General features: G+C 39.1%; 1 protein-coding gene across 1 annotated transcript; it reads left to right on the forward strand.

The window, feature by feature from the left end:
* spire1a (spire-type actin nucleation factor 1a) lies at positions 1-25,387 on the forward strand. The gene is made up of 19 exons (XM_029514434.1): positions 1-507; positions 3,980-4,011; positions 11,359-11,625; positions 13,689-13,814; positions 16,303-16,377; positions 16,495-16,659; positions 16,843-16,929; positions 17,014-17,143; positions 18,961-19,008; positions 19,367-19,521; positions 19,894-19,975; positions 20,084-20,226; positions 21,227-21,250; positions 21,949-21,978; positions 22,727-22,864; positions 22,971-23,041; positions 23,135-23,162; positions 23,245-23,408; positions 23,514-25,387. The coding sequence occupies exons 1-19, from the start codon at positions 177-179 to the stop codon at positions 23,779-23,781; spliced, it is 2,364 nt and encodes a 787-aa protein (XP_029370294.1). The 5' UTR covers positions 1-176; the 3' UTR covers positions 23,782-25,387.
* Positions 25,388-26,673: the final 1,286 nt, after the last annotated feature.

Consider the following 26,673-nt stretch of genomic DNA (forward strand, 5'->3'; position numbering starts at 1 on the left):
AATCTGAGCAGCAGTCGGCTGTCTCGCGCTGAGTGAGCCGTTGGTGCTCCTCGCTCTCCCCGGGAAGGAAACAGCTGAAGCCTAACCCTCACCTGCACGGCTCCGACAGTTACCGAGTCACACCGATACCCTGGCCGCTTTTTCCACCACAGCTATGCGGCCGTAATGCTGTGAGGATGGCCAAGCGACTGGGGACTGACGACGGGATGCTGAGTTCGCCCCCGATTCTCCGGGATTTCGCCGCGGACTTGAACACCGGGGACGTGAACCCGGACAGCGGCGACGGAGCCGATGAAGTCACCCTGGAGGAAATCTTGACTTTGTACAGCCAGCCGATAAACGAGGAGCAGGCGTGGGCAGTGTGCTACCAGTGCTGCCGGACTTTAGCGCACAGACACAGGAGGAGAAGCTCCAAGTCCGCCGGGTACCCGAAGAGGATCTCCGGACCCGAGGATGTTCGGATCGGTAGAGACGGGACTGTCAGACTGCACTTTGAACACGGCTCAGGTAAACGGAGCGACCGTAGCCAGGTGCCTGCTGTTTCCCCCCCCCCAGACACGAGTCTGTTTGTCTAACTACGCAGCTAGACGACAGAAACCACAGCGGGCTGCCAACAGGGAAGCGTTGTCCCTCTGAATCAGCCACAGGCCAAACGAGCGGAGCATCCCGATGAAGAGGCCATATTGTTGGGGCTGTCTGCCTGTAGCCATGTGAACATTTTGTTTACTGACGCCCGATGCGGTTGTTGTTGTTAATGCATCACCACATAGCTTATGGGATTCACAGCGCCCAAGAAAACGGTATTATTTAAAATAACACCGACACAATCTGCCATTAAAATGATAAAGATGGTTAATTCTATCCCTTCATCCAAAGCGGAGATATTGGGGGATTGGCTGGTTGGTGTTTGTGTTTGAAATGCTGCTGCTTTAGCCGTCAGTTAGCTTCGGTAAACATTGAACCATGTGATGGATTCAAACTGCAGAGCACCTTGGAGGAAATCCAGAGCCGAGCCATACAGTCAAAGTCGACGCCAAATACAGATGACTCATTTTGCTGCTAACGGCCCCACTCTTTGTGTTTGTGACACTCAAAGGTCCAGTAGTACAGATCAGGTGTTGGCTGTATCACGTCAAGCATAAGGAAAGTGCGTTTTAATGTGGTCTGATAAATATATATGCTGTTAAAATCAACATTAAATGCAAAGAGTTTTAGCCCTGTTGTTCCAGATTCCGTTTAGATTTCTGTTCTGGCTATGTTGTATACCTCAAAACTGAAATAACTGAATATTTGGTCAGACACATGACGGTAAATTGATCAGCATTAGTTTTGATAACCGTTTCTGAGACTGTCATTCTAAACATTTTCTAGTTCTGCTAATATCTCTTTGTTTTTACAGTAACAGTAAAACCAGTACATTTTGGGTTTTGGCACTGGTGGTTGAACAAAATGAGAAAAATGAAGATGTCAGATTAAACATGTGGTAATGCAGTTAAAAAAAACATTTTCTTTAATGTTTATTTAAAAACATTATTCTATCAAATGAGCCTTTGGGTATGTCGGGTGATGTAAGAAATGTCTCAAAGCCTGAACTGCATTTCATCAGTATGGTTGATCTTGGGTTAGGAGGAGGAGTTGTTGATGTCAATAGAGCCTCAGGCCCTAAAGTCATGTACGCAGTCTCCTTAGCACCATTCAACTACCTTTCTTCCCTTCTCCCTTTCCCTCTTTCGTTGAGTCCATCTCAATGTATTAAACTAACCACCAGTATCGCCTCCTGTGTGTGGATATTACACCTCCGTATAAACAGGTTCAGTCATTGCTACTGAGTGTTTTGGCATGGCCAAAAGAGAAATGTGATGATCAGATGCATAGACTTTAGGAATCTGACTTTGAAGAGTCCCTTGCTGCTCCTCTGGCTAGTTGCTGAGGTATTTTGGGACAACTCGGCCCTGTCCTGATTCTTATTAGGCCTGGCGATGAGAGAGATGTGAAACTTATTAAGCCTCCTGTGGCTCAGCAGCTAGTTTAAGAGGTTTCTGCCCTAGCAGAAAATCAATGCTTATGCAACCTAAGTATAGCCTGCACATAAGTCAGTGACAAGGTGGCATATTTGGCTAGTTGACAGACCACCAACCGCACTCTGCAGCTAATACCATCCTGTTCAAAGATATTGTCTAGAGCAATATGCTTGTGATCAGCTAAAAAGCCATCCCAGGAAAGATCAAGTTTATTTTTGTGATGCTTTACAAATGCAATCATAATAATATCCAGGATGGAGTCCAAGTCCAGTCTTATTTTACACTCAACTGACGCAAGGTATACAACCCACCTTCCAAGATAGCATCATTTCACTCAGAGCCTGGTGGTGAGTATATTCACACCCACTCAGTGTTACCCAGAGGAGGGCAAAGCTTGAATTCTGCATTAAGAATAAACTTGTTTACCTCAAGACTTCAGTGATTCATACCTTTCATACCTACAGTACAGTTTTTTCCTCTTTTTGTTTATTTGGTACATGCAATGTTAGAGCCAAACTGATGTTCATACCGCTAATAAAGTAACCTATTTCACTGAATGAGTTAGAATAAACATGGGGTTTCCTCTTTGTGATTTGTTGATTACATTGGAGGGCAGTGATGGCTAAAACATCAAACTTTATCCTAGTCCAACATAGTCTGGCTGACACATATTGCTACTCCAAACATACTTTCTGTGATTTACTTGTCCTAGGAAAGACAAGAGCTCTGGCCAAGCCACCTCTGCTTTGCTGGAACAAACAGAGGCCTTCGTGTTTCCCATATGAGCTTAGGTGGATGAGTGTTTATTAATATTTTCCTGTCAGCTATAATTCATAATGATCTGTCAACAGAATGCCTTTTCTGACAACATGTCTTTAAGCTCTCTATAAAAATATGAATGACTATTTCCATCAACCATAATTGGAAATTACCCAAAAACACTACCTTTTTAATTGAATGCATTTAAATTGAAATGGAATTATCAGTGACATTGAATTGAAGTATCTCTGCTTTTGCATGATCTAATCTTAAACTCTGGACTGGTGTGAAAGTCTCCATGTCAATTGCATCTGTACTTTAACCCATAATGTTGCTATCATTGACAGGTGTGTTCTATTCAAAGCACTTATAGGTTGTGATTACTGGTCAATTGTTAAAACTGGAAGGCCAACTGTTATTAAATAGATTCTTAAATTGACAGTGTACTGTTTGTACATGTGTGACTGTGACATGGTTGACAGAAACCCGCATGGACCTACAGATAAGATGGTCAAGGTTGATTTGCCATATCGTTTATCCAAAAGGAAAAAGTATTGTTTTTTTCTTCGTAAGCTCTTAACATTCTCTGTATATGTAAAAACAGTTTGTGTGACAAAAGCTACCACATTCAGCCTAGATTATTTATTTATTGGAAAGGTTGCAGTTCGATTGATGTATTTCATGCTTTTTTTTTTTCCTCCAGCTTTATATTTTGAGAATGCCTCTTATGGTAATGGATAGTCAGTTGTCAAGTATTAGATATCTTTTCCCAATGTATGAATGAACAATCATGTTTCCAAAGATAGCCCCCTGTGGCACGTTTTGACAACCTGCTTTGCCTCAGGCAGTGTGCAGTTACTGCAGAGAAAACACAATGATTTATTCACCCACTCAGTTATCTGAAGTGCTGTAATCACGTAGTGTGGCTTTTCATCTGCTCCTCCTGTGTGGCTACATTAGTCTCCATAGTGGTGCCGCGCACGTGAAAAGTGATATTTAATGTTCTGTAGCACTGGATGTGTGTTTTAGCTCTGCCCATTTACTTAAAGATGTCTGGTACACCAAACACCAAAGCAATACATTCTTTTTAATAATTCAGTGGGTGTTTTTGCTATGTTAATTAACTGTTACAAATAATAACGTGTGCAATTATAACCATCCTTAATATTAATGCTCTTCTTTATGTTCTGTCATTGCAGATAAGAACAGATCGGCTCCCACATCATTAGCGGTGAGTCTAAAAATCTACTTTATTCATCAGATTTGATATGAATCACTGTTTAGTTTAATTTTACTCAAAATTGGCTAAGATGTATTTTACCTTTTAATGTTTTCACTCAACATCTGGCATGTATCATTTACTTTACCCATAATGTAGGTAACAGTATTTCAGAATCAGTTTTCATAGCTTGCTCACCACTGATGCTTTTCATGCTAATTACACCACAAATAAAGTGGTGTATCTCTGAGAACATTCACTTCCCTTCAAGCCAGTGCAACATGGTAGTTAGCAAAGCTTTTCATTTTTAATTTTAACATTTTTATCATTGTTATTTATCATTTTTATTTTTTACCACTCTAGAGCCTATTTTGTAGAACTGTTAGTAATCAGTCAAAATATAGATATTTCCCTGCTAATCAGATTTTGATGGGATTTGCTTTCTTGTGTTTTTCCTTCTTTGTCTAAATATGCACACAAAGAATAACATGATCACTGTGAAAAGTAATTCTTCCCATTTAAATATAACAACGTTCACTGAATCCTTTCATGTGCTGTAGAGAGTGAGCTATATGCAAATGGCTCAACTAATTTGTTGTGTAGTTATTTTGTAAGATGCAGGAGAGCATGTTTTTGGCCTTCTTTTCATTATATATTTTTTTCCTCATCATTCACGAAAACACCAGTACCAATACAAGTGCACTGAGGCCAGTAACGATGACCAGTGTCTGTCTGACCAAACAAGTTACCCTGTATAATGGGAGGAGATATTGCTATCTCAAAATTCATCATGTGTATACAGTGTGAGTGTCATCAGTGTTTGTATTGTAGTTCATGTGATCACAGGTACGCACAGAATGTACTTTCTGTTAAACTCTTTGCTGTTGTAGTTGATGCTGGATTACCGCAGTCCATGTCTGTTTGTCTTTGGTGCTGTTAGAGTTAACATCTTGGTCAATTGTTACTTCAGTGCATCTGTGTCATACAGAGTTGACAGGTTGACTCTGCAGCTAAAATTTGGGACTTGTTATTAAAGAGATGTAGCCTAAACCAAAGATAAATTTGCTTCTCATACACTTGAGCTCTCTGCCATAGCAAATAGCAGGGAAAAAAATGCAATATGAATTTCAGTCTCTGACTCTTTTTTGGTTGATGGGTCTACTGCTTTAGCCCATACTGAGCTACCTCAACAAATGAAGACAATTTGGGTTTTTTTTTCTGAAATATCCTGACAACTATTTGGTAAAGAAACTCAAATGGGATTGGTTTAAGCTTGATTACAGGCTCAAAATTAAATTTGTCAATTATTTCCAAAAAACCTGAAACAGTTTTTGCTATACCTGTCTGCTTAGCATGTTAACATTAGGTTTCCAACTGAAAATTATTTTCATTATCAGCTAGTCTGCTAAAAATAAATGGATCAACATTGATGTAATGTACACGTTTGCATATTAAAGTTAGGATTCAGCTGAAGTATTGCCTTCCAGCTGTCACTGGGATGACTGTGGTGTATGATTGTTTTGTTTTGTAGAAATCTTTTACTTATGCTAATGTCATTTTAGCTTTAACTTTAACTTTGACCTGGCATTTTTGCACAACCTTGTTTCTTTCAGATCATTTGTGGAAATTGATTTAATACACATAGTCACACTCACAAACACAGCATTTTTGAAACAATTTGAAGAAATGCTTTATTAGGTTTTGGCCTATGTTCCCTAATCTTTTGACCTTGAGTGTTTGTTATGTGAAAGTATTCCTTGTAAGTGATTTGGTGAGCTTGCAACTCTAGTTCCACTACTTCTCCACACTTTAGTGTTTTGGAGCTAATCACTGGCTCATGTAGGGTTGACTAACTTTCCCTTTCTTTCACCAAAGAACCTGTGTTTGGGAAATCATCACTAGTGTCAAATAAGATACATTCATTTCTATGTTAAATGTTCTTACAAAGCAGCTTTTCTCTTGTGATGTGTCCTATCATGTTTCTGGTTACTAGCGTATATGTCTTAGAAGAAAGGATATATGTGAGATGTCCACCTTATGTTGCAGACTATAGGATAAGCTTAACCCAGTTTTTCTCTGTTGAAGATTAAGGTGAGATTAGTTGTAGTATCCAATTACAGGTTCTCCATTTTGCCAGATCTGCCCATGTCCTCGTGGCTCAATTTTAGGCCAAATAATGAGTTTGCCAACAGCAAGCACAATGTAAACCCTTGGATTTTGACACGGATCCTAAAGGGGTTTCAGTGAGTTAGTCAGGAATTGCCTCTGAATAGCCTGCAAGATTGTTTTCTCTGACTTAAAATATTACAGAGCCATTAGACCCTATTTTTTTTTTTTTCCACTCACATGCCTACTCTTTTCTGTTTTGAAGTGAGATTTGATATTGGAATCATTTAAACTCAGAATTGATATATTTGGATTTTGGGGCTCAGGCTGACCAGAGTTATATATGTGAACAGTGTACAGTAGTGGCCTCCGCAGTGCAGCTGGTTGAACAGGGCCTGCATGTGTCTGCATGTGAGGCGTCTGTGTTTAGAGTGTGTACGTGCGCGTCTTTATAGCAGCCACTGGAGAATGTGAGCTCCGTCTCTACCAAGACTGACTCTCACTGTTGTCTGCTCTGATGTCAGCGCTCACTCTGGAGAAGGAAAAGCATTAATTTTTATATAGTTGTTAGTCAGAGTGTTTGGAGCAGTCCCTTGAGTCTCACCCAGTTTGATCCCTGTATGCCTGATATGTACCAGTGACTTAATTATGTTACTTTGTTATTGTTACATTGTTATTCTAAGTCAGATTTTTCCGACACTGACATTGTCACTTAAAAGCACCCTTGCAGCTTGTATTACCAGCCCAGGTGTTACATTTCTCTTTCTACAAGGATATTCAGAGCAAGCACAAAGTCAGGGAAATCGATTTATTGAACGATTTGAGTCAGGGTATTCTATTTATATCCACAACAGAAAATATATATATTCATTTTCAGTTCCAGTCAGGCCTGCAGATTGAGTTGCCATGTTACTGTGCCAAGTTTATGAAGTTATTGCATCTTGTACAACAGATGTTTTTCAGCAGCTACTTGAAAGTCCCAAGTGGTTTTTAGAATAAGACACATGGGTTTGCGCGAAGGAGCCTGATTTGTCTCCTGTCAAGCTGCTGGTCAGATTTGTGTGTTCAGTTGTGCGGTGTGGGGATTTAGACAGCATTAAAGGTCATTAGGAGATGCTTGGTTATTTTGTAGCTGATGAATTTCGGCTGTAGTGAAATAAACTATATGGGCTTTCAATCTTGGGAAGATATTTTTGGTACCAGTGAACCAAGTGTTTCACCCTAAAAGACTTTTGCCATTGATTGTAGTATCATGTACTGCCAGTGTGAGACAGCCTGTGAGTTTTGAATTTTGTCTTAGAACTCTTACCTGCATTCCTCAGCTTTTATGCCTATAAATCAAACTAATGGCAGAGACTGATGAAATGTAATGTCTAAGGGAACTATTTAAATCAGAGAAACATTTTCTTCATCAAGACTATCCAGATAACTTCAGTTGACTTGAATGTAAACTCGACCTTTTGACAATTGAAGATTTTGAAGGAAAGAGAAAGAGCCGCATTATGTCCTGTCTCAGGATGAACAACCATAGTGACGCTGCTGACTGAAGGAGACAGAGCATCCGCTCCTGCAGTGAAAGACGTCTAGATTTAACTCTGCTTATGTAACTGCATGGATGGCTTTTCTCTACTACTACAGCAAATGCTGAGGGCTGCTTATCTGACTGTTTTGTGAACTCAGATAACTAAAGTGATTGATGGCTTGGGCTGCGAGTACTTAACTCTGACCCAAAAATGACACCTTTTGCAATAGTCAGCATGAATATATATATATATAGATATAGATATATAGATATAGATTCATCAGCTTAATCTTGTGTTTTACTGTCTTTACATTTTGCCAGATATAAATTTTGTTTTAAAAGCAATAGATACAACCCAAACAAGATTTATTTAGCTTCTTCTAATCAGAGGTAGCAGTGTTAAAAAAGTTCCCTTTTCTAAGCAAGTTCCAAACAAGAAGCAAATGTAGACAAATCGTAACAGCATTTTTAGCCAGTTCCAAAAAGCCTTAAGACCTAGAGCCATGCAGTGTAGCATTACTTATGAGTGACCAGGCTTGCTTGCTTGCATTTTGTGAGAGTTCTGGCCTCGGCGGAGAACAGATGTTGTTAATTATATATCCTTTATTTTTTTTGGTCATCAAAAGGCCTGTGTTGTGTTGAGCATTGGGTCATTTTTAACGTATAACAAGGGCATATTTGATTGAAACAAATGGTTTCTGTATGGGCACATACGTAGATTTTCATTTCATATTAATTTGAACAATTTTAATCTATCAATTAAAGGCTTATTTACAGTAGTAGTTTATATACTAGTTACTAGTACTAGTTAGTTAGAAACAAGTCATGATGGTTGAGATTTAACATAACCACATCCCTTCATTCAGGAGACAAAGGTTATTTATGAGTAAAAGATTCTCTTCATATTTGTCATTGATTCTTAAGATGCCACCTCTGAATGTGATCTTCATGGAAAACAGAGACGCGGAAATAAATCATTGTTGGAAAATTGCTTCTCTTACCTCAGTCAGTAATGTCAAGCTTACCATCTCTTATTGGTTTGTGGAGCGTGAGAAAAGTTGCCTCTGAGGAAGAATGGAGTGTTTTTGGAATGTATTGAAACATCCACACTTATGAAAATGTGTGCAACTCTGTGTATGTTGTAAGCCCGTCTTAGCTGAAATTATCCTCTCATCCTATCTTGTTTTTTGTTTTGTTTTTTACATCCCTGACTCACCCTGCTACTTTTCTTAGGAAGCATTTGGTAATAGAGATGATTTTCATAATAGCAGAGGTTGACTGATACCTAACTGGTTGAGAATGTGTGTAATTCATCCATATTGTTGTAGTTCACGCAACATGAGTCTCAAACCCAGTAGTGGATTTTCTGTATGCATTTCACAGCTATTCATCCACATACTTGTTTCCCCTCCTTCACAGATCTTGCTGCTCCTCCACTTTGCCCACTTTCCTCATTCCTCAGTTTTTATACAAGATTGTGACATGCATTTGTATTTTTTTTTTTTATCTTTTCCAGTGAGCAATTTTTGCTTTTTCGTTTTCTGCCCCTGAGTCAGCCTGCAACTGGTGATTAGACATTAAAATATAGTGAGCAAATTAACTGAATAGTGAGCCTTTCTGTCATTGGAGGGTTACTTTTTATATGCTAATTCTATGTTGGCAAGGAAATTAGATTGAAATAATTAGTGTTAGCTAAATCTGCTCACACCTTGTCAGTACAGCACATGTTCCTTTTAATAAAAAAAAAAAAAACTTTAATGCAACTGTTCAAATCATTAAGTATTAAGTATTCTGGACTACCTCTACCCATTACGGTGCATGTTTAAGTACAGATGGATTATAAGGTTACATAATAAGACACCAAGGAATAGGATTTTAGCCCGGGAAGAGGATTATCAACAGCATGCAGATAGTTGATAAATCATAGCAGTATAATGCTACAAAACTGATCTTTGCTTAGAAAGAATACAATTAGAAATTTTGCATGACTTTTTGGTGCTTTAAGGCATTGTAATGTATTTTAAGGCACAGGAAGAAGACAGAAGGGTTGATCTTTTAATTTATTTTTTTATTTTTTCCCTCTTGGGCGCCTCCCTTTTTCAACAATGTTTCTCCGTTCCTTTCTTTGTAAGAACATACAGTTAGTCAATGAGTCACAATATGAAGCTCATGCTGGAGTCTTATATGATGATTCTATTGCCTAAGCAAAGACATTAAAAACGCTTTGCTGATTACATTAAACACTGCCGTTATGTAACATATGGTTGAAACCATTGTAAGTCTGTCATTGATAAGTAGGGTTAGAGTTAGTTGTTAGTTATAATTAGTTATAGTTGGTTTTGGTTAGTTATGTTTTCAGTTGAATCATGTTGGAAAGTTTCTCTGATTAGTTTGACTGATTCATTAGTAGCTTTAATAGAATAATGTAGTCTTGTAAAGCATGTGCTGCTCCCTGAAAATTAATATGCTAATATACAGCCATTGACACCCCTGGCTTATTTCAGCCTGTTTCAATGCAGTTTAATGGGCGTGCTCTGTAAGATCACATGAACCTGTTGCACATTGAAAAAACAGAAACTTTAGCTAGTGTGCCAACCGCATAGCAATACAAATACATTGCAGCCAGCAGTTTACATGGTGGATATCCATATTGTCACAAATCCTGTGCAAACATTCCAGCCTTCGCAGCTGTGCAATGACACAACCTTCTTGTTTTCTATTATAGAAAGCAATTAAGCTCACTGTATAATAGAAAACTGAAATCAGTAGTGCAAATTACAGTATATGTTCTTGTAGGCGGAGGGTGCAAACTACTATGTTCTGAAATAGCTGTTGATATGAGGGATGGAAAGTATTTTAAGTCTTACAGTTGTCATTGATATGAAAAATGAAAGAATATGTAATAAAACGTTTTGATAAATGTAAAATGTAAATGACATGTAGGTTTACTACTCAACTTGGAGTCTTTAAACAATCCTTCCCTTTCTTCCACAATCTATTTTTCCTCATCCTACAACATTTCCGTGGTTTGTTTATGGTCTTTTTCTTCCTTGTGTTGAATTTTTAGCATGTCTTTTTTCCCAAACATTTGTTGACCTGAGACCACTGGTTAGATTAAGTTATCAGGAGAGGACAAATCAGTAGCAGACATGCTGAATTGAAAGAACGTCTTTGTCTGGTAGTGACCTAGTGGTAGTTTCAGACATGAAGATGATTTGTGACAACCTGCGAGAAAAGATGGGTCATACCCTGCTTATTAATGAGAGGAGGCTGTGATTAAATAAAATCATGCTCAGATCATGGACATGATCATGCTGTTTGGAGGAACACTGTGGCCTTGGTTCCTATATTTTGAGGACATGAACTCTCTTCTTGTCTGCTCGGGTGAATTGAGTTTGCTGTAGATAGGAGCTGTTTATCTACCGAAGACAGGGGTGCAATAAAATTAAGTTTGTTCTCTATTAGGATGTTCTGGTGTCTCAATATATGGAGAAAAGCTGTAACAGAGAATATATAAAGAAAATTGAATGTCACCTGAAAGGAACATATTGCTGACACACTTAGTTAAAAAAAAACAAAAAAAACCCTTTCATATTTTTGATTGACATTTTTGTCCTTTGAGCTAAGAGGTAAAATCTTGAAATTGAAAAATCATTGTCAATTGCAAGAAACCATTTTAGCCAGGTTCACAATAATAATCTGCAACATTCACTTTATAATTTTTCCAACAGGTTATCGACTCACTGGGTGTTATGATATATAAAGCTCTGGACTATGGCCTCAAAGAAAATGAGGAGCGTGAGCTCAGCCCACCGCTTGAGCACCTGATTGATATGATGACCAACCCTGAGGAAACGGAGAGTGACACCTGTCCTGATGAGGGCTATGAAGCCACTGAAGAGGAAGATGAGTGTGAGGAGGATGAACGGGAAGATACCTTTGTCTGTGCTACCACTGACACTGTCAGCCGCATTCGTGGCTATCAAGATCTCATCACGGTAGGTTGTTTGGAGGTGATGGGGACTGACTGGTTGAAAGATGTTTCTTATCTGCTGGGCCTTCTGTTGACCAGGAGATGTCTTTGGTAATGGGAATACCCAGGAATTTAAAGGAATTATAGCCCAAAGTGCTTGTATTTTGTTGCAAATGTGAGCTCAGTTTTTCTACTCTAGTTTCCACAGCTGCATCAAGTCTGTTCAAAGTAGAATCCTTGCACTTCAGTAATTTCCTACAACATTTTGATCAGGCACAGAGTCAGGCTGAGGGAGATCACCATTCCACTCCATTTTCAACTTTCAAAATGTCCGTCAGGTTCATGGGCACGCCAGCTGATGCCAATCCCAGCTGGCATCTCGGGCGAGGGCGTGGTACACCCTAGACAGGTTGCCAGTCTATCACAGGGCTGACATACAGAGACAGACAAAACACTCACCATAGGGTGATTGAATTAAAAGATTCTCCATTTGCTTTAAACATCCTCTTTTTATATCCTGCAGATCCATGCTTTCTCCCTTCTTATAGTCTGTTAATTAAGCAGTGCATCCACACATAATCATCACTCTAGCTCCAAACAAACATTCTTGCTGTCCTGTAAATCCCCCAAGTAACTCCTATATATGAGGCTGGTGATTATAGCTGCTTGAACAAACTGGTATTTGGGGAATAGGCTTAGAAACTTTCACAGCCTGTTCCCTCCATGTAATGAATCTGGTGAACACACATGTTATGTCTGTTTGCTGCCAGTGCACGTCTCGTCTGGCCCCTAATTCCCCCAACAATTATTCTTTTGTGAACTTAGGTAATTAGGCATTTGCGACAAACCTCCTTCCTTTCTTACTTGTACTCTGTCTAACAGGGGTAGGTTGGGTCAATGTGGGTTTGACAAGATATGGGGTTGACTAAACATGACAGTAGTGCCTAGGGAAGCATCTGTTGATGTCAGGGTGGAGATGTTGAATGGATTTTCTCAATGTTTTAGTGTAATGGGTGAAGTGAGGAGTGGCTTCATGGGTTGTCATCTCACGAAAGCTCTCAATGCATTTTGTTTTCGGTTGATTGCTTGTCAAATTTCACACGCAAGGTGGAATTGGGTTGGAAACACTTGTGACATTAGTGCAAACTTACATAGGGAGAATCTGCCGTTCACCCACACTTTTGTTTTCTTGTCATGTTTTTGTTGTTGATAAAGATAAGTGTTTTTAGTAGAAACAACGGAAACTGCTGCATCAATGTGGTATTAGTAAACACATTACCTGAGAATTTCACAAGGAAGAAGATGTTGAGTCAGACATTCCTGTGGTTTGCCCAGCCCATCAGGAGAACATACAAATATGTCATCCATCTGGTTTCCTCCTTTGTCTTGCTAAAGATAGTTTGGCAGTTGTTCCATTACTCTGCCTGCCACCCTCTATTGCTAATGCAATCACTGCCAAATACCTAAAGCGTCAGAATGGTATTTTTCATGATCTTTTGTAAGTATGTTGCTGCTACAGGAAAAGCAAGCCCCCACTGTGAAATGTACGGCTTTACACAGTTCTATATTTTTAGCTACGCTAATGGCATGACGTTATGGATGACTATGCTGTTTTTTTTTTTGTTTTTTTTTTTGTTGTTGTTGTTGTTTTTCTCTGGATGTCATGATTCAAATGTCTCAACAACCGCTGGATAGATTCCTATAACATTGTGTTGATATACATAGAGTGTAGCTTTAAAGTTGGGTCTAACATGGTTGTATTTTCAGAAAACTTTGACTAAATGATGGAATGTGCATCATAGAAAGGAAAATGTGACTAAATTCTTGATAGTTTTGGATCATAGCAATGTCAGAAAACTGCAGCCGCAAAATTGCTCACTATGTTAGCAAAACAAAAAAACAAACCTGCCTCCAAATATGGCTACTCTGACCCTAGCTAGAAGGGATCTCTTCATGAGTCAGTTTACGAGATACTAATGTGTATTGTATGATGACCATGGTCAATAAATATTTTTCTATTGGTGACCCTACATACAATTAACATAAACATAAACACATAACACATTCCTTTTCTTTTAACCTCTACAGCTATGTTCCTCCCACCTGCCCAGCCCATCAGATGCTCCCAGTCATTACCAGGCTGTGTGTCGTGCACTCTATGCTGAGACCAGGGAACTACACACTTTTCTGGAAAAGATCAAGAGTGCAAAGGAGGTATGAAATGGTGGCGTCTGTCACTGCTGGTTTCTGAAGATAAGTCACAGTCAACTTCAAGCAAACAATTCCATCTGTTCAATTACCAACCAACTACCATTATATAAAAAATAATTGAAGAAGACACAAGCACACATGGTTTTAATTATTGGTGGTTTTTGGTGAGTGTTGGCCTTGTCTCTGATTCTATTTGTGATGTTCATGGACAGGATTTTGAGGCGCAGCTGTTGTGAGGGGGGGTTGCAGGTTGGTAGCCGGAGAAACTCATTGTTGCCTTTTGCGGATAATGTGGCCCTTTTGGCACCATTGGCTTTAGATCTACTGCGCTCACTGGATTGGCTCGCAGCTTAGTGTGAAGCGGCAGGGATGAGGATCAGCACCTCTAAATCTGAGGCTGGGCTTCTCAGTAGGAAACCGATGGATTGCCGACTTCAGGTGGGGAATGAGTCCTCTCCCCAAGTGAAGGAGTTCAAAGATCTCGTGGTGTTGTTCATAAGTCTGGAGGGTGAGATTGACTAGAGAATCGTGGAAGCTGGTGCGGTGCTTCATTCTCTATACCACACCACTTGTCACGAAAAGGGAGCTGAGCCAGAAGCAAAGCTCTCGATAGAAAAGAACAAGATCACGGGCAAAATGGGTTTTCTCTGCAGGGTGGCTGGGCTCTCCCTTAGACATTGGGTGAGAAACACAGTCATCCGGGAGAGAGTCGAGCCGCTGATCCTTTGCGTGGAAAAGAGGCAGCTGAGGTGGTTGGGGCATCTGATAAGGATGCCGCTAGCACACCTCCAACTGGGAGGAGAACTTGGGGTAGATAAAGTGGAGAGATTTCATCTCCTCACTGGCCTGGGAGCGCCTCGGGATCCCCCAGTCAGAGTTAGCCGAGGTTGCAGGGGAAAAGGAAGTCAGGGGCTCCTTACTAAAACAGTTACCCCCGCTACTCGACTCAGATAAGCAGTTGAAGATGGATGAATAAAGACAAAATACATGCACAAGGTTAACAGAAAGTACCAAACTCTTGTTTTTGAAATTCCCATTTATTTGTAAATTGGCTGTGTAGGATTCAATTGGTTAAATATGATATTTTTTCTGTTGCTGGTAAAAGAGAATACCCAAATGCTACCCATACATAATAACAACAAAACAGCACATAAAGCTGTGATGGGCCAGAAGGACTGAGAGTTTGACCTCTTCGTCAGGCCATCTTGAGAACTCCGCCAAGCTTGACCTGGCATCAGTACACTAGCTAACTGGTAGACTGTTTCCTGTTGCAATAGTGCTGCACATGTCATGCAACTCTTTACCAAGATGATTTTTTTTTCACTTGTTCCTAATTTTTGCATTTATGAAATAAATTCAGTTAAGAATACTTACACCACCATTTGTTTGAGCAAAAACAAATAGTACACAAAGTCATATAAAGATTTTGTGTGAACAGGTCTAAGGTGTTAATTAAATACTTACTTTTAGCTTTCTTTGATAAGAGTGTAGATAAGATGTAACCACATGTTTTGGTCCATAGCTTGTCAGACAGCATAGCTTTACTGAACAATGTATGCACTGGTGGTGACTTCTGCAGGAGGCCTGACTTATGCAAACAATGTTATCTAACAGAACATTATAGAATATAGTATAATGTTATTTAAGCAATTTAAGGAGTTTAAAGTATGGAACTACTAGCCTAGAGAGGCCTTTTTCCGCTTAATGTTGACCTGAATATCACCGGATAATAGCTGATGAGTAACCTTACACACTACCATACATGCTTACAAATTAGGAAGCTAGTTAGTGAGGCTTTCTACCAGTTCTTTTAGCACTTGACAAACAGCTGTGGCTGTCAGCAGTCTGCTAGATAATGCTTGATTCAATTACTTTTAATTAACCTAAACCGAAATTGAATTAAGAGCCTTTTTAGATTTGTTTATGAAATATAACGAAGAGTTTGACTGCGTCTATAATGAAAATAGATTGTGTCCCACATTCCAGTGTGAGTGTCTTCTTTGCCTTTCCTGAATTAAATAAACAAAAAAACTAAAATAACTGAAGGAAGAGGCAACATGTTAAAAATACACATGGCACTCTACCATGTACAGGACAGCAACATGCAACTGTGAAGAAAGGACACACAAGACAGATACTACAAAGAGGAGGGTGATTGGACATAAGAAACAAACAGTACATCAAACAGATGTCCTGATAACTAGCTTGTGCAGTAAAGATTCAGCAGAGACACGTTAATAGCACTCATTAGTGTGCAACTGTCTTTCCTTTCCCACCCTCTGGTACACTATGAGTATAGAGTGAGACAAGATATTGAGATACTCATGTAAAAGAGCATCCATCAATTAACAAACCAGACTGTTATAACATTATGGGCAGCTTGCCAGCGATCTTCATTTAATTACAGCCAGCTCTGGGAATACAGTGACGCATCTAGAGTGTTGAACAATGTTAACGTTTATGTTCTTCATGCCCCTTTTTTCTTGTTAAGAACCTTCGGAAAATGGAAGGTGAGACACAAGAGGAGCCTGTTAAAGACCTCAATGAGCTGCAAAATGCTGATTGGGTAAGAAGAACATTTACTTGTCCTTTACTTTTACTACATGTCCATGTGTTGGAATTTACTTGTGCATGTGTGTTTTCTGAATATAACTGCATCCAGTATCTTTTGTATTCCCATAAGGCACGGTTTTGGGTTCAGGTGATGAGAGATCTAAGAAATGGTGTGAAGTTGAAGAAGGTTCAGGAACGACAGTACAACCCATTACCTATTGAATATGAACTCACACCCTACGAAATGCTGATGGATGACATCCGCTCCAAACGTTACAAACTACGAAAAGTCATGGTGAGGATTTCACATGGACTGAACATTAGCTTTTATTTTTGGTTTTACCTGTTTTCTGTTTGTAACAAACGAGGATATAAATGTCATGGAAAGTTTTCTTTTTTGCCTTATACTGGTGTCCGACATGTAACATTTAAGGCTAATATATCTATTAATGGTGTGTGCATTTGTTTGTGGTCCTAGGTGAATGGAGACATTCCTCCAAGGTTAAAGAAGAGCGCACATGAAATTATTCTGGAATTCATCAGGTCACGACCACCGCTCAATCCTGTGAGTAATACACAACAAGGTTCTAGTAATCTGTCAGAAGAAACTTGTATTACTGTGCTCACTCCTTTGTATGTCATACATCAGGTTGCAGCCCGTAAACTGAAACCCCACCCGCCTCGACCTCGCAGTCTCCATGAGCGACTGCTTGAGGACATCAAAGCTGAAAGGAAGCTCAGGCCGGTCTCGCCGGATATGATCCGCAGACACCGTCTTGGTGAGACACTGATACAGAAGTGATGATGTTTATGTCTACAAATGAATATGGCTCCACAACACCTTCCTTGAAAACTATTATTATACTAATCACATAATAATCACACAATAATTGTATTTTTTGTATGAATGTAAACCTTTCTGTAATTCATGAAGATGAGCCTCAGGTGTTTCCGATCTGAATGAGTGTGGCTGTTAATCTTTATCAACCTTAAATCATCGACCATGGCCATTACTCTTAACCAGATCCATCACGATTGCTCCAACAGTCCCCCTCCCACAATGACTTTTTTTCACTTCATAAGAAGAGCTATAGTGATTAAAAAACTGTGTCTGCGGCTGCCTTCAGTCGTTTCTTGGATATGCACTACTGCCATTATCATTACTGAAAAATGCTCTATTGGATTGATAATGTTCAGATGAAAATTTTATTGACCTTTATAATATAATTATGCTAATGTCATGGTGCCTTTTGTGGCTTTTCACATAAAATGCTGCTGTACATTTTAGTGCATTTTAACATCTGGTGGCGGACTTTGGTCAGCTGCTTAATAAGAGATAAAATTTAAAACCATGAAATACTTTGCTCAATAAAACTTCAAATATTTTTCCAGTCAGTGCGATATTATGCTGCTATACAAGATGCCTGTTGTCAGGGGCTTTTTGGATGATAACATACAGATTTTGTTACATAATCATACATAAGAGCTGTATGGGCTTTCTAAAACACTTGCCAAAGAGTTTAGATGATAATATTTATATGCAATGAATATGTTTAATAATTATAGATGATCAGTTCTCTTCATCCATTTTACTTCTCATTGATTTCTTTTTCTCCTTTTTCGCCCCATCTCTTCTTTTGTGCATATCTGTCAGTCATGCGACCTCTTAGCATGTCTTACAGTTTTGACTCATCAGGTAAAGTTGAGTGTCATCTATTGTGTTCCTGCTGTTGTTCCTTTTGTTTCGTTCCAGGATATTTTTAGGGTTAGTACTTGCTTCTCCCTGATTTGAAAACACACACGCCTTTTTCTTTCACGATCATGTTGTCGAAATTGCATGTGTGACACACTACTGTCACTCATTGGCTGTCGTGATAAACACACCCACTGTACCAAAAAACAGATGGCAGCAGTACTGAATTTCAGGCTGTGTGAGACAATTTTCTTGGTGTCATACAAAGGTTTATTTTAATTTTTTTTTGACTGGCCTAGCTTTGATATATAAACTTGATGCTTCAAAAGAGTGGGACTTCAGGTACATTGTCGATGGTGTAAATGTACCAGAGTTTGACTGGCTACTTTACTGCAGACATTTCAAAGTGACCATGGTCTAGTAAATGAGGCAATGCAATTGAGCCTGAGCCAGCAGAGTGAGATTACAGATCACATCTCTCTGCAACTAGTGTGCCCTGTTTGCCACCCTAATCCTCTTGGTGTGGAATATGAAAAATTACATAATGCTGGTCAGCATCCCACTTCAGTTAAATAATTGAATGACAGATGATTGTATAAATGTAGGACTACAGTTCACAGAACATTCATAATCCAGATGGATGTACGGGAATAATCTTTTCTTTTTTTTTTTTTCATTATCTTTCTCGGCTCCTCTCACGCTTCCCTTCATTTCCCTCACCCCCGGTGCTTTCCAGCTATGTACAAAGTGTTAATGTTTGAGTGTAACCCCTCATTTCACCCCTGGTCTGATAAATGCTTGTTTCCTTGATGCTTGTGCCCTCGCTTTGTTGACAGTCTGTTGTTAGAAAAAGGTTCTTGTCTATGTGGTCCCATTGATGGCTGTATTCTCTCATCTATACAGGTGCAGGAAAAAGCATCAGCACCCCTCAGGACTTGTTCCGGAGCTCAGGTGACGTACATATGATGCAGTGTCGTATAATATAAAACCAGCATTAGCTGGTGTGTTGGCAGGAACAAAATGCACTTCAGGCTAATGAGATTTTTACTGAGGTGAAACTCAGAAAATTTGCATGTGTGTCTGTTTGGGATTCATCTTGTTCAACATGTGGCCTGTGTATACTGACTCTGTAGTATCATATAGTCACAATACAAAGATGTCCATAGTTTACACAGGAGGCGTAATGGTCAGATATTAAATTGAGGAAAAAGTTCATGATTGTTTATGGCTGTTAAACCAGACTCATTTGCAGTTTACCAGAAGCTACAGTCCACTCTTTTTGACTTACTCCTTTGGGTTTGACCTACAGACACTCCTGATGCACCCAGGAAGCTGGCTGGCAGCACTCAGTCTCTGGCCAGTGGCACCACGGGACCCAACCAAAGTGGAGTGCATCCACTTAGCCAGAGGAAGAGGCTGCTCAGGGCGCCTACGCTGGCTGAACTGGACAGCTCTGAGTCCGATGTAAGATATAAGCTTAGATCACAATGACAACCTCTTTATTAAGAACTTTGTGATGGAATGTAAATGGCTTGACTACATACTAAAGGTTATGTCTTAATTTAACAGCTACAGTAGTATCTACAATTAAACTACGACTCATTAAATTGTATGACTCGACGATCACACCCTAATTATTTTGTTGCTCTATTAGCTTACCAACTGCTCTCTGCTTTGAGAACAGTTTAAAAATTTAGCATGTTAAATAAATGATCAGCGACTTGATTTTGTAAAATTCACTTATTTTAGCTTTATTTTTTCAAGAATAATACTGAAAATATGCTAATATGTCTTAAAGAAACAGGATGGAATATATGTACTTTTTCTTGGTCACAGGAGGAGCCTACACGAAGCAGCTCCAGTATGTCCACGTCTTTGATGGAGGACACGTCACCTGAGCCTGTTGAAGGGAAGAAAGGTAAGAGATTATCTTGAACATTTTTTAACTTAATTTTTTTGCAAATGGTTTAAAACATTCACTCTGGAACTGCTGTTTGACACATTCGTCTGTTTGTTCTGTCTGCAGCTCCTCCAAAGTTTCTTCCTGTCTCTGCAACCCCTCAGCCAGACAAACGTCCATCTCAACAGAGACGGCACTCGATTGAGAAAGAAGCTCCCACCAGTGTCCGCCCTTTTGTACCTCCATCCAAACAGAGCTCCAAGTCTTTGGTATGTTAACTATAACAATTGTTCTCATTGAATTAACAATTAGACCCTAAATGAATCAATGAATATTTTAACCTACGTCAATGCATCAAAACAGATTTCACTGCATCAGTTGCAAATACTTTCATAAATTATAAAACTAAGAAAGTATATTCCACCCTTTATTGAAACTATTAAGGTTATCTTCCTGTCCAGTCAGTCAGATTCACAACTTTCTGAACTGTAATTAAATTTTCCCTAGATACAAAGAATATATACATAGTTATATGTTTGCAAATAGCACAGTTTTGTCATAAACATGGACATTATATCATTTGACAACAATATACGTCTTCAGAATTCACTCCCATCCTGTGACTGAGTAGCTCTGTGTTAGTCATATGATTCCAGTCAAAGTGATGATGGATGTAATCGAAAGCACACAACAGGCCGCTGCACATGGAGGATTTAGATGGAATAGTTCAATCTTACAACTTACATATTTAATAGAAAACCTCTGGCTCCAAACTAGAGTCCCAACCAGCTAGACAAGACATCTGACAAGCTCACTTCAAATGCTGGGTTATGATTCTCAGAGGTATCGCGTGATATTTTATGTTACACTTCACTTTCAGTTTATCTCCTACTTAAAATTAGTGACCAAGATAACTGAGAGGAACATTAACATCAGGTCACACTGGTTGTATATGCCTTTTTTCTGTACTTTAATATTCTGCCTTGTCTTTCCAAACTCTGAATAATTGAACTTATTTGTGACAGTTTGCGCTGTTCGAGAGAACATTGACATGAGCCACATTAACATTTCTGTCTACTGTTTTGACACAGGCGTGTGTTCAAGCACGCTTTGTCTTCAGGAGTTGAGCTTCTCTAATAGGTGTAAAATACGGTCATTGTTGTACCTCTCATCCTCTGCTGTAACTTAAGTGTCTTCACTCAAGTTTACACCAAGACTTACTTGTAGTCGTGTTTTGTTTTGTTTTTTTTTCCCCTAATAATGCTGCAGATGATGACAAATCCCAGTGCCAAGGTAACTTGGACAAAATCTTATCTATCCATCATCATCCCTCTTCTTAAGAGGTTTTTTTTCTTGTTGCTGTTGTTTTTTTTTTTTTTTTTTTGTCTTTTGGGGGGAGAAATTTGGGAAAACTAACAATCATATGTTGGGTGACACACAGGGCAGAAGAATTTGGGGACAAATAGCAGAAATGTGTACAGCTGTTATCTGTTGTGCCCATGCAGAGTTCACTCAGACAGTAGCCTTCATCTTGTGGTTTATTTGTTTTTTTTTTTTTTCTGCTCTGTTTTCCTTTTGAGATGGACACTGTCAGATGATGTTCTAATCATGAGACTGGCATTTTAGAAGTTCTGCTGTTATGAAATCAAACTTCATGCAGGAAATGAGTATGAAATCAAACAGCTCATGAACTCGTGCTGAGAGAGTATCCATTTTTTTAACATATTGTATATAACTTATTATATTCTAAAATAGGATTTTTTTTACACCTCCAGAACTGTCCTTATTTTCTTTATTTTTAAGTTATGCCTTCATATGGTGTCAAACAAACTTGGCTTTAAAAAGAAAAAAGATGACGTGACTGGCGGTTACGTAATATCCTCTAATGAGCTCTCGTATTAAGTTTATGATACATGCTGTATTTAATTCAGTTGTTGGAAAATTAGGTTCTGCTTCTACTTCAATGTCTTATTCCCTTTGTCTGCTGGTAGGTGGAAGCCACCAGTGGTGCTCAGGGCGCGGTATGTCACTGATACTTCATATCATTGAACTGTATCATCCAAACCTCATAACACTTGGTGGGAAGCCCTTTGGAAACACAGGGTAGTCGTGACCATGTGTGCCCACGACAGCTGAAAAACACCTCACTCAAGGTTAAAAAGAATAAGAATTTGGGAAGAGTTAAGTGACCTGTGAAACATTTACCACAGTGAATGCCAAGTGCAAATGATTAGTTAAGGTAAATATCCTTGAGCCTTTTTTTTTTTTTTTTTTAAACTGCTGCACAGTTTAGCTGTGGCCATAAGCCATGATATTGAGTATGAAGACAATTAACACAAAGATCACCAGATTCCAGCCTACATGGTGGAGGTCCACTTGCTTGGATGGATCACAATGTTTTAAACATCTGTATGGAAAACATGCATGCCACACTTAATTTTGCTGAGTTAAGACAGATGTTGATATCAAAAGCCAAATTTTCAAATGCACGCACATGCTCATGATGTTCTGTATTCTCAGTATGTTCATTTTTACACTTTCCTGCCACTGGAGGCATTGTCATTGTTATGGACTGTTTTCACCCTCACCATCTCATTGCATGTGTGGCCTTGGTTAAGTGGTGTGTAAAAGGTGCTTTATTAACACTGCGTTGCCAGACTCACATGGTGTTAGTCTCTCTTCACCTTCTCTTGCACTGAGCTGGGTTATCAGTTTACTGATCAGTGAACATTAAAGAAGTCTGCTAAAATGACTCATCTCTACTTGCAGGAGGAGTTCTGCTATCCAGTGGAGTGTCTGGCTCTCACAGTAGAGGAAGTGATGCACATTAGACAGGTTCTGGTCAAAGCTGAGTTGGAGAAGTTTCAGCAATACAGAGACATCTACAATGCCCTCAAGAAAGGAAAGGTAGAGAAAAACACAACATGTCGATTTTGTCTTCAGTCAGGCAAACATTTTGCGACTTATTTAAATGCATCAGGTAACATCTACCTCACCTCTTTTTCCTCTCAAGCTTTGCTTTTCATGTCGGACCAAAAGATTCTCCCTTTTTACCTGGTCCTACACCTGCCAGTTCTGCAAGAGGTAAACTGAATGACATTTAGAAGAACTGCTCAGAACAAGTACAGCCCCTGTTCAGTAACATCTAACTTAACAGCTCTTTTATGTATCTCACAGGCCCGTGTGTTCCCAGTGCTCAAAAAAGGTAGGAGGCTGTTGTATATTTGATAAGATGGAGCTCTTTTTTGGAAAATTTGATGCTATTCTAACAGTGTTTTTTCTCTCAGATGCGACTGCCATCTAAGCCTTACTCCACCTTGCCCATCTACTCTTTGGGTCCTAGTGCAATAGCTACAGACAATGCAAGTGGAGTTTCTGTCCCAGCTGAATCTGAGAAGAACCCATTTGGGTCCGGACACAGCCGACACAGTCTACGCAGGAGTGTTTACAAGTATGTTAGAGTGGAACACCTGCTCTATTTTTACAACCTGAGAAAATATGGTAAAAGTGTCTGGCTTTGTCAAGGTAATTGTTCATTGTGTCTCTCTGTCCTCAGGTTCTCCAAACACGGAAGTGGCAGCAGAGATGGCCGGTCACAGGACGAGCAAGAGCTACCAAAGGAGCTGACAGAGGACTGGGCCACCATGGAGGTCTGTGTAGACTGCAAAAAGTTCATTACTGAGATCATTTCCTCCAGCAAGCGCAACCTCTCTATGGCCACCAAACGTGCCCGGCTCAATCGTAAAACCCAATCCTTCTATATGTCATCATCATCTAGCTCTGTCAACTTCAGGCCCTCAGAGCGTACCATCAATGAGGTGTAGAACATGCCACCACCCTGTGCACTTTGGTTCATGCTGAGCTCATTTGTTTAATGGGGAAAAAAAATCTTCTCTTGATCTCGTTTTGACACGGACTGGTTCACTGTAATGTAAATGACAGTTTTTCAAAAGTCTAAAGTGACCATGAAGCCAGTCCGTCCCACCCCAAAGGTAGTAAAGGTTCTTGTACCTTGCCCCCCTCTCAGGAAAAGATGGCATGATTGGCCGTGACAAGTCAGAACTCTGCAGTAGTTGCCAGATAATAATGAACAGCCATGGATCTATCAGTGGGACGGGTAGTTCAGGGCATGGTGGGATAGATACAACTGCTGAATGTACCTTTGATTGAAGAGTGGGATTAGGTGACATGGGAAGCAAAAAGCTGCAGTGTTTTTATGTAAATAGTATGAAGGCCCGACCCTAATCTTAGCTATCAACAAGTTTTCCAGTTCCTGTTTACTTGGAGCACTCAGGAAGAACAACCGATTGTCTTTTTGACAGAAATGCACTGTAGATTCTCCTGTCAGGTCCGCTGGGGTAAATCTCTAAATCCCTGCCCCTCCTGTATTCTTCCAGCAACAATTATGCCAAATGTTACGTCATTAATTAAATTTTCTTTGTAAGCCAATTTAAATGCATTGAGGGGGGGGGGGGATAATCAGTTTATTTTTCTGTGTTGGGTTTAGCTTTTAATTATCATGTATATTCCATTCTGTGCCTGGTGCCAAAATGTTTCGTTCTTTTTTCTTTAAATGCCTTTGTTGTTCCAGACCTATTGTACATACATGTGATATACTTAAGTGGTACATCATGTCATCATCATCAAACATCATCCAAGTCTTAGTTTCTTGTCCTTCCATGTTCCAAGCTGCAATAGAAGCACATAAAAAGGGGGCAATGAATGTGTACATGCTGTATATCTTAATTGTTCCAAATTTAAATTTAATATAAGAAAACCTAACTAAGCAGAAGTATAATTTTATCATGCTTTATGATCATGGATTTTCTTTTTTTGATATTCTTCGCAGAGACCTTTATTATTAGTGTTTATTTTTCTGTCAATGTAATAATAAGATTTTATTTCTACTGTGTAGTTCCTAAACTCTTCAGTGTTAAGATATTCCTAATTTGCAGGTAGCACTTTTATTGGACCAATGTATTGTTTATGTTGGGTTTTCGTTTAACTTAATAATGGTTATTCAAATCTTTGTTTTCCATCTCTTTAGTGCCATTTCCCTGAGTTCCACATGAATGAGAACGTGTGGAGGCTGGAGGTTGTTTGTAGGGAAGAAAGATGGCTAAAACAAAACAGCTTGACTTGATTGTAGGCATTTTAAAATATACAAATGTAATTGAATATGCTTTATCAAAATTTTTCTCTCTTTAACACATAGTCTCATTGAAATGCATAAACATTTTAAGTTCATATCGTGTGTTTTGAGACTGTTGTTACCAAATGGGCATAAAGCCTAACCAGCCTGTTGAAAAATGATGCCATGAAATAATAAACCTGAGCAATTTTATTTTAGACCTCTGTAAGGAATGTTTGCATGCTGTATTGTGATTCATTTTTATGAAATGAATTCTAATAAAATGATAATTATTGTTATGTTTGACTCAGTTATCCTCATACAGAACATCAGACAGCAGGGGGTGATGAAAGGAAATCTTTCACATAGAGTGACATCGTGTGGTATAAGATGTGTGTTTCAGGAGTTTTAAGTAGCACACTTCAGATTTAGACTATAATTTGGCTGACAGGGTGATAAAACAAAGTGTTGCCATATAAACAGTCTTTTGAATTGCATTGAACTGCTGCAATAGAAAGGGATATTTTTCATAGACAACCTGGAGTCCTGGACTTAATTCTTTGACTTGGTTGGCTGTTATGTTGTCCTTCTCTGGTGTTTAAAAATAAACAAAAGAGGCCATACACAGTCTTCTAGCACCATCTGTTGCTGTATTGAGTCTTTTCTGTTTATAAGATCACATTATAAGATCAGTGAAAGTTTGAAAATATAATATTGTACAGGCAGTTTAGCATTAATTCTTGAATGGTGCCAAGCAAACATTTAAGTTGACATAGGTCATCACTCATTTCTACAATGAGACTCAGACCCGAAGACCCTATTGTATGAGTCATGAACTAATCAGCCGAGACCCGTTCATTAACAAATCTGGGTCTGTGGATCAGGGAAAAAAGAACAAATCACCCTCTGAGATGACTTGTTACTCCTGAGTCATATAAAAGATTAGTTCAAAATAAATGACACATCACTGGTCTTCCCTTTCTTAGAGGGACTTAGTGCAAAAAAAAAAAAGAAAAAAGCTCACAAATGGCAGGTGGTTTTTCCAAACTGGCCCTGGCTGTTAAGGTGTAAATGTTCTGAAACCCCCATTCATCACTTTAACACAGAGGGGGAGTAATGTTACTGACCTACAAAGGACCCTCTCATGTGACACAGAAAGGAAACCATTCAATTAGTATTCAAAATGACTCCAAACTGAAAGAAAGTCCTCTGGTTGTAAAATTTCTGTTCAACTAAGATCTGACTCTACAATCAGGAGCAAAGGACACCGAAAAAATCTATTTAAGACAGAAGAACAGGATCTTAGTCATCATTGTTATTACTTTCTCACACTGGACAGCAATGATGCAGCAGGAAGGCTACTGAGATTTAGGTGAAAATGTGATGTTCAGTGTAAACACATTGAGAGAACCTGTGTAATAATGAATGAAGGTTATACAGAAAAAGTGATGCATGCTGATGTTTCTATATATGAATACAGGTGACTTAGCCACAACTGTGTGTGTGTGTGTGCGTGTGTATAAGATGACACACAGCTTTGGCAAGCAGTGAAATGCTATCCCATAATGGGTTAGTAACAGTCACT

This window comes from Echeneis naucrates, chromosome 11 (genome assembly GCF_900963305.1).
Source record: "Echeneis naucrates chromosome 11, fEcheNa1.1, whole genome shotgun sequence".
Classification (NCBI taxonomy): Eukaryota; Metazoa; Chordata; class Actinopteri; order Carangiformes; family Echeneidae; genus Echeneis; species Echeneis naucrates.

Coding starts and splice junctions, on each gene's coding strand:
- spire1a (XM_029514434.1), top strand. CDS start 177: ATGGCCAAGCGACTGGGGACTGACGACGGGATGCTGAGTTCGCCCCCG. Junction 21,979..22,726: donor CCAGTGGTGCTCAGGGCGCG/GTATGTCACTGA, acceptor CTCTACTTGCAG/GAGGAGTTCTGCTATCCAGT. Junction 22,865..22,970: donor ATGCCCTCAAGAAAGGAAAG/GTAGAGAAAAAC, acceptor TTTCCTCTCAAG/CTTTGCTTTTCATGTCGGAC.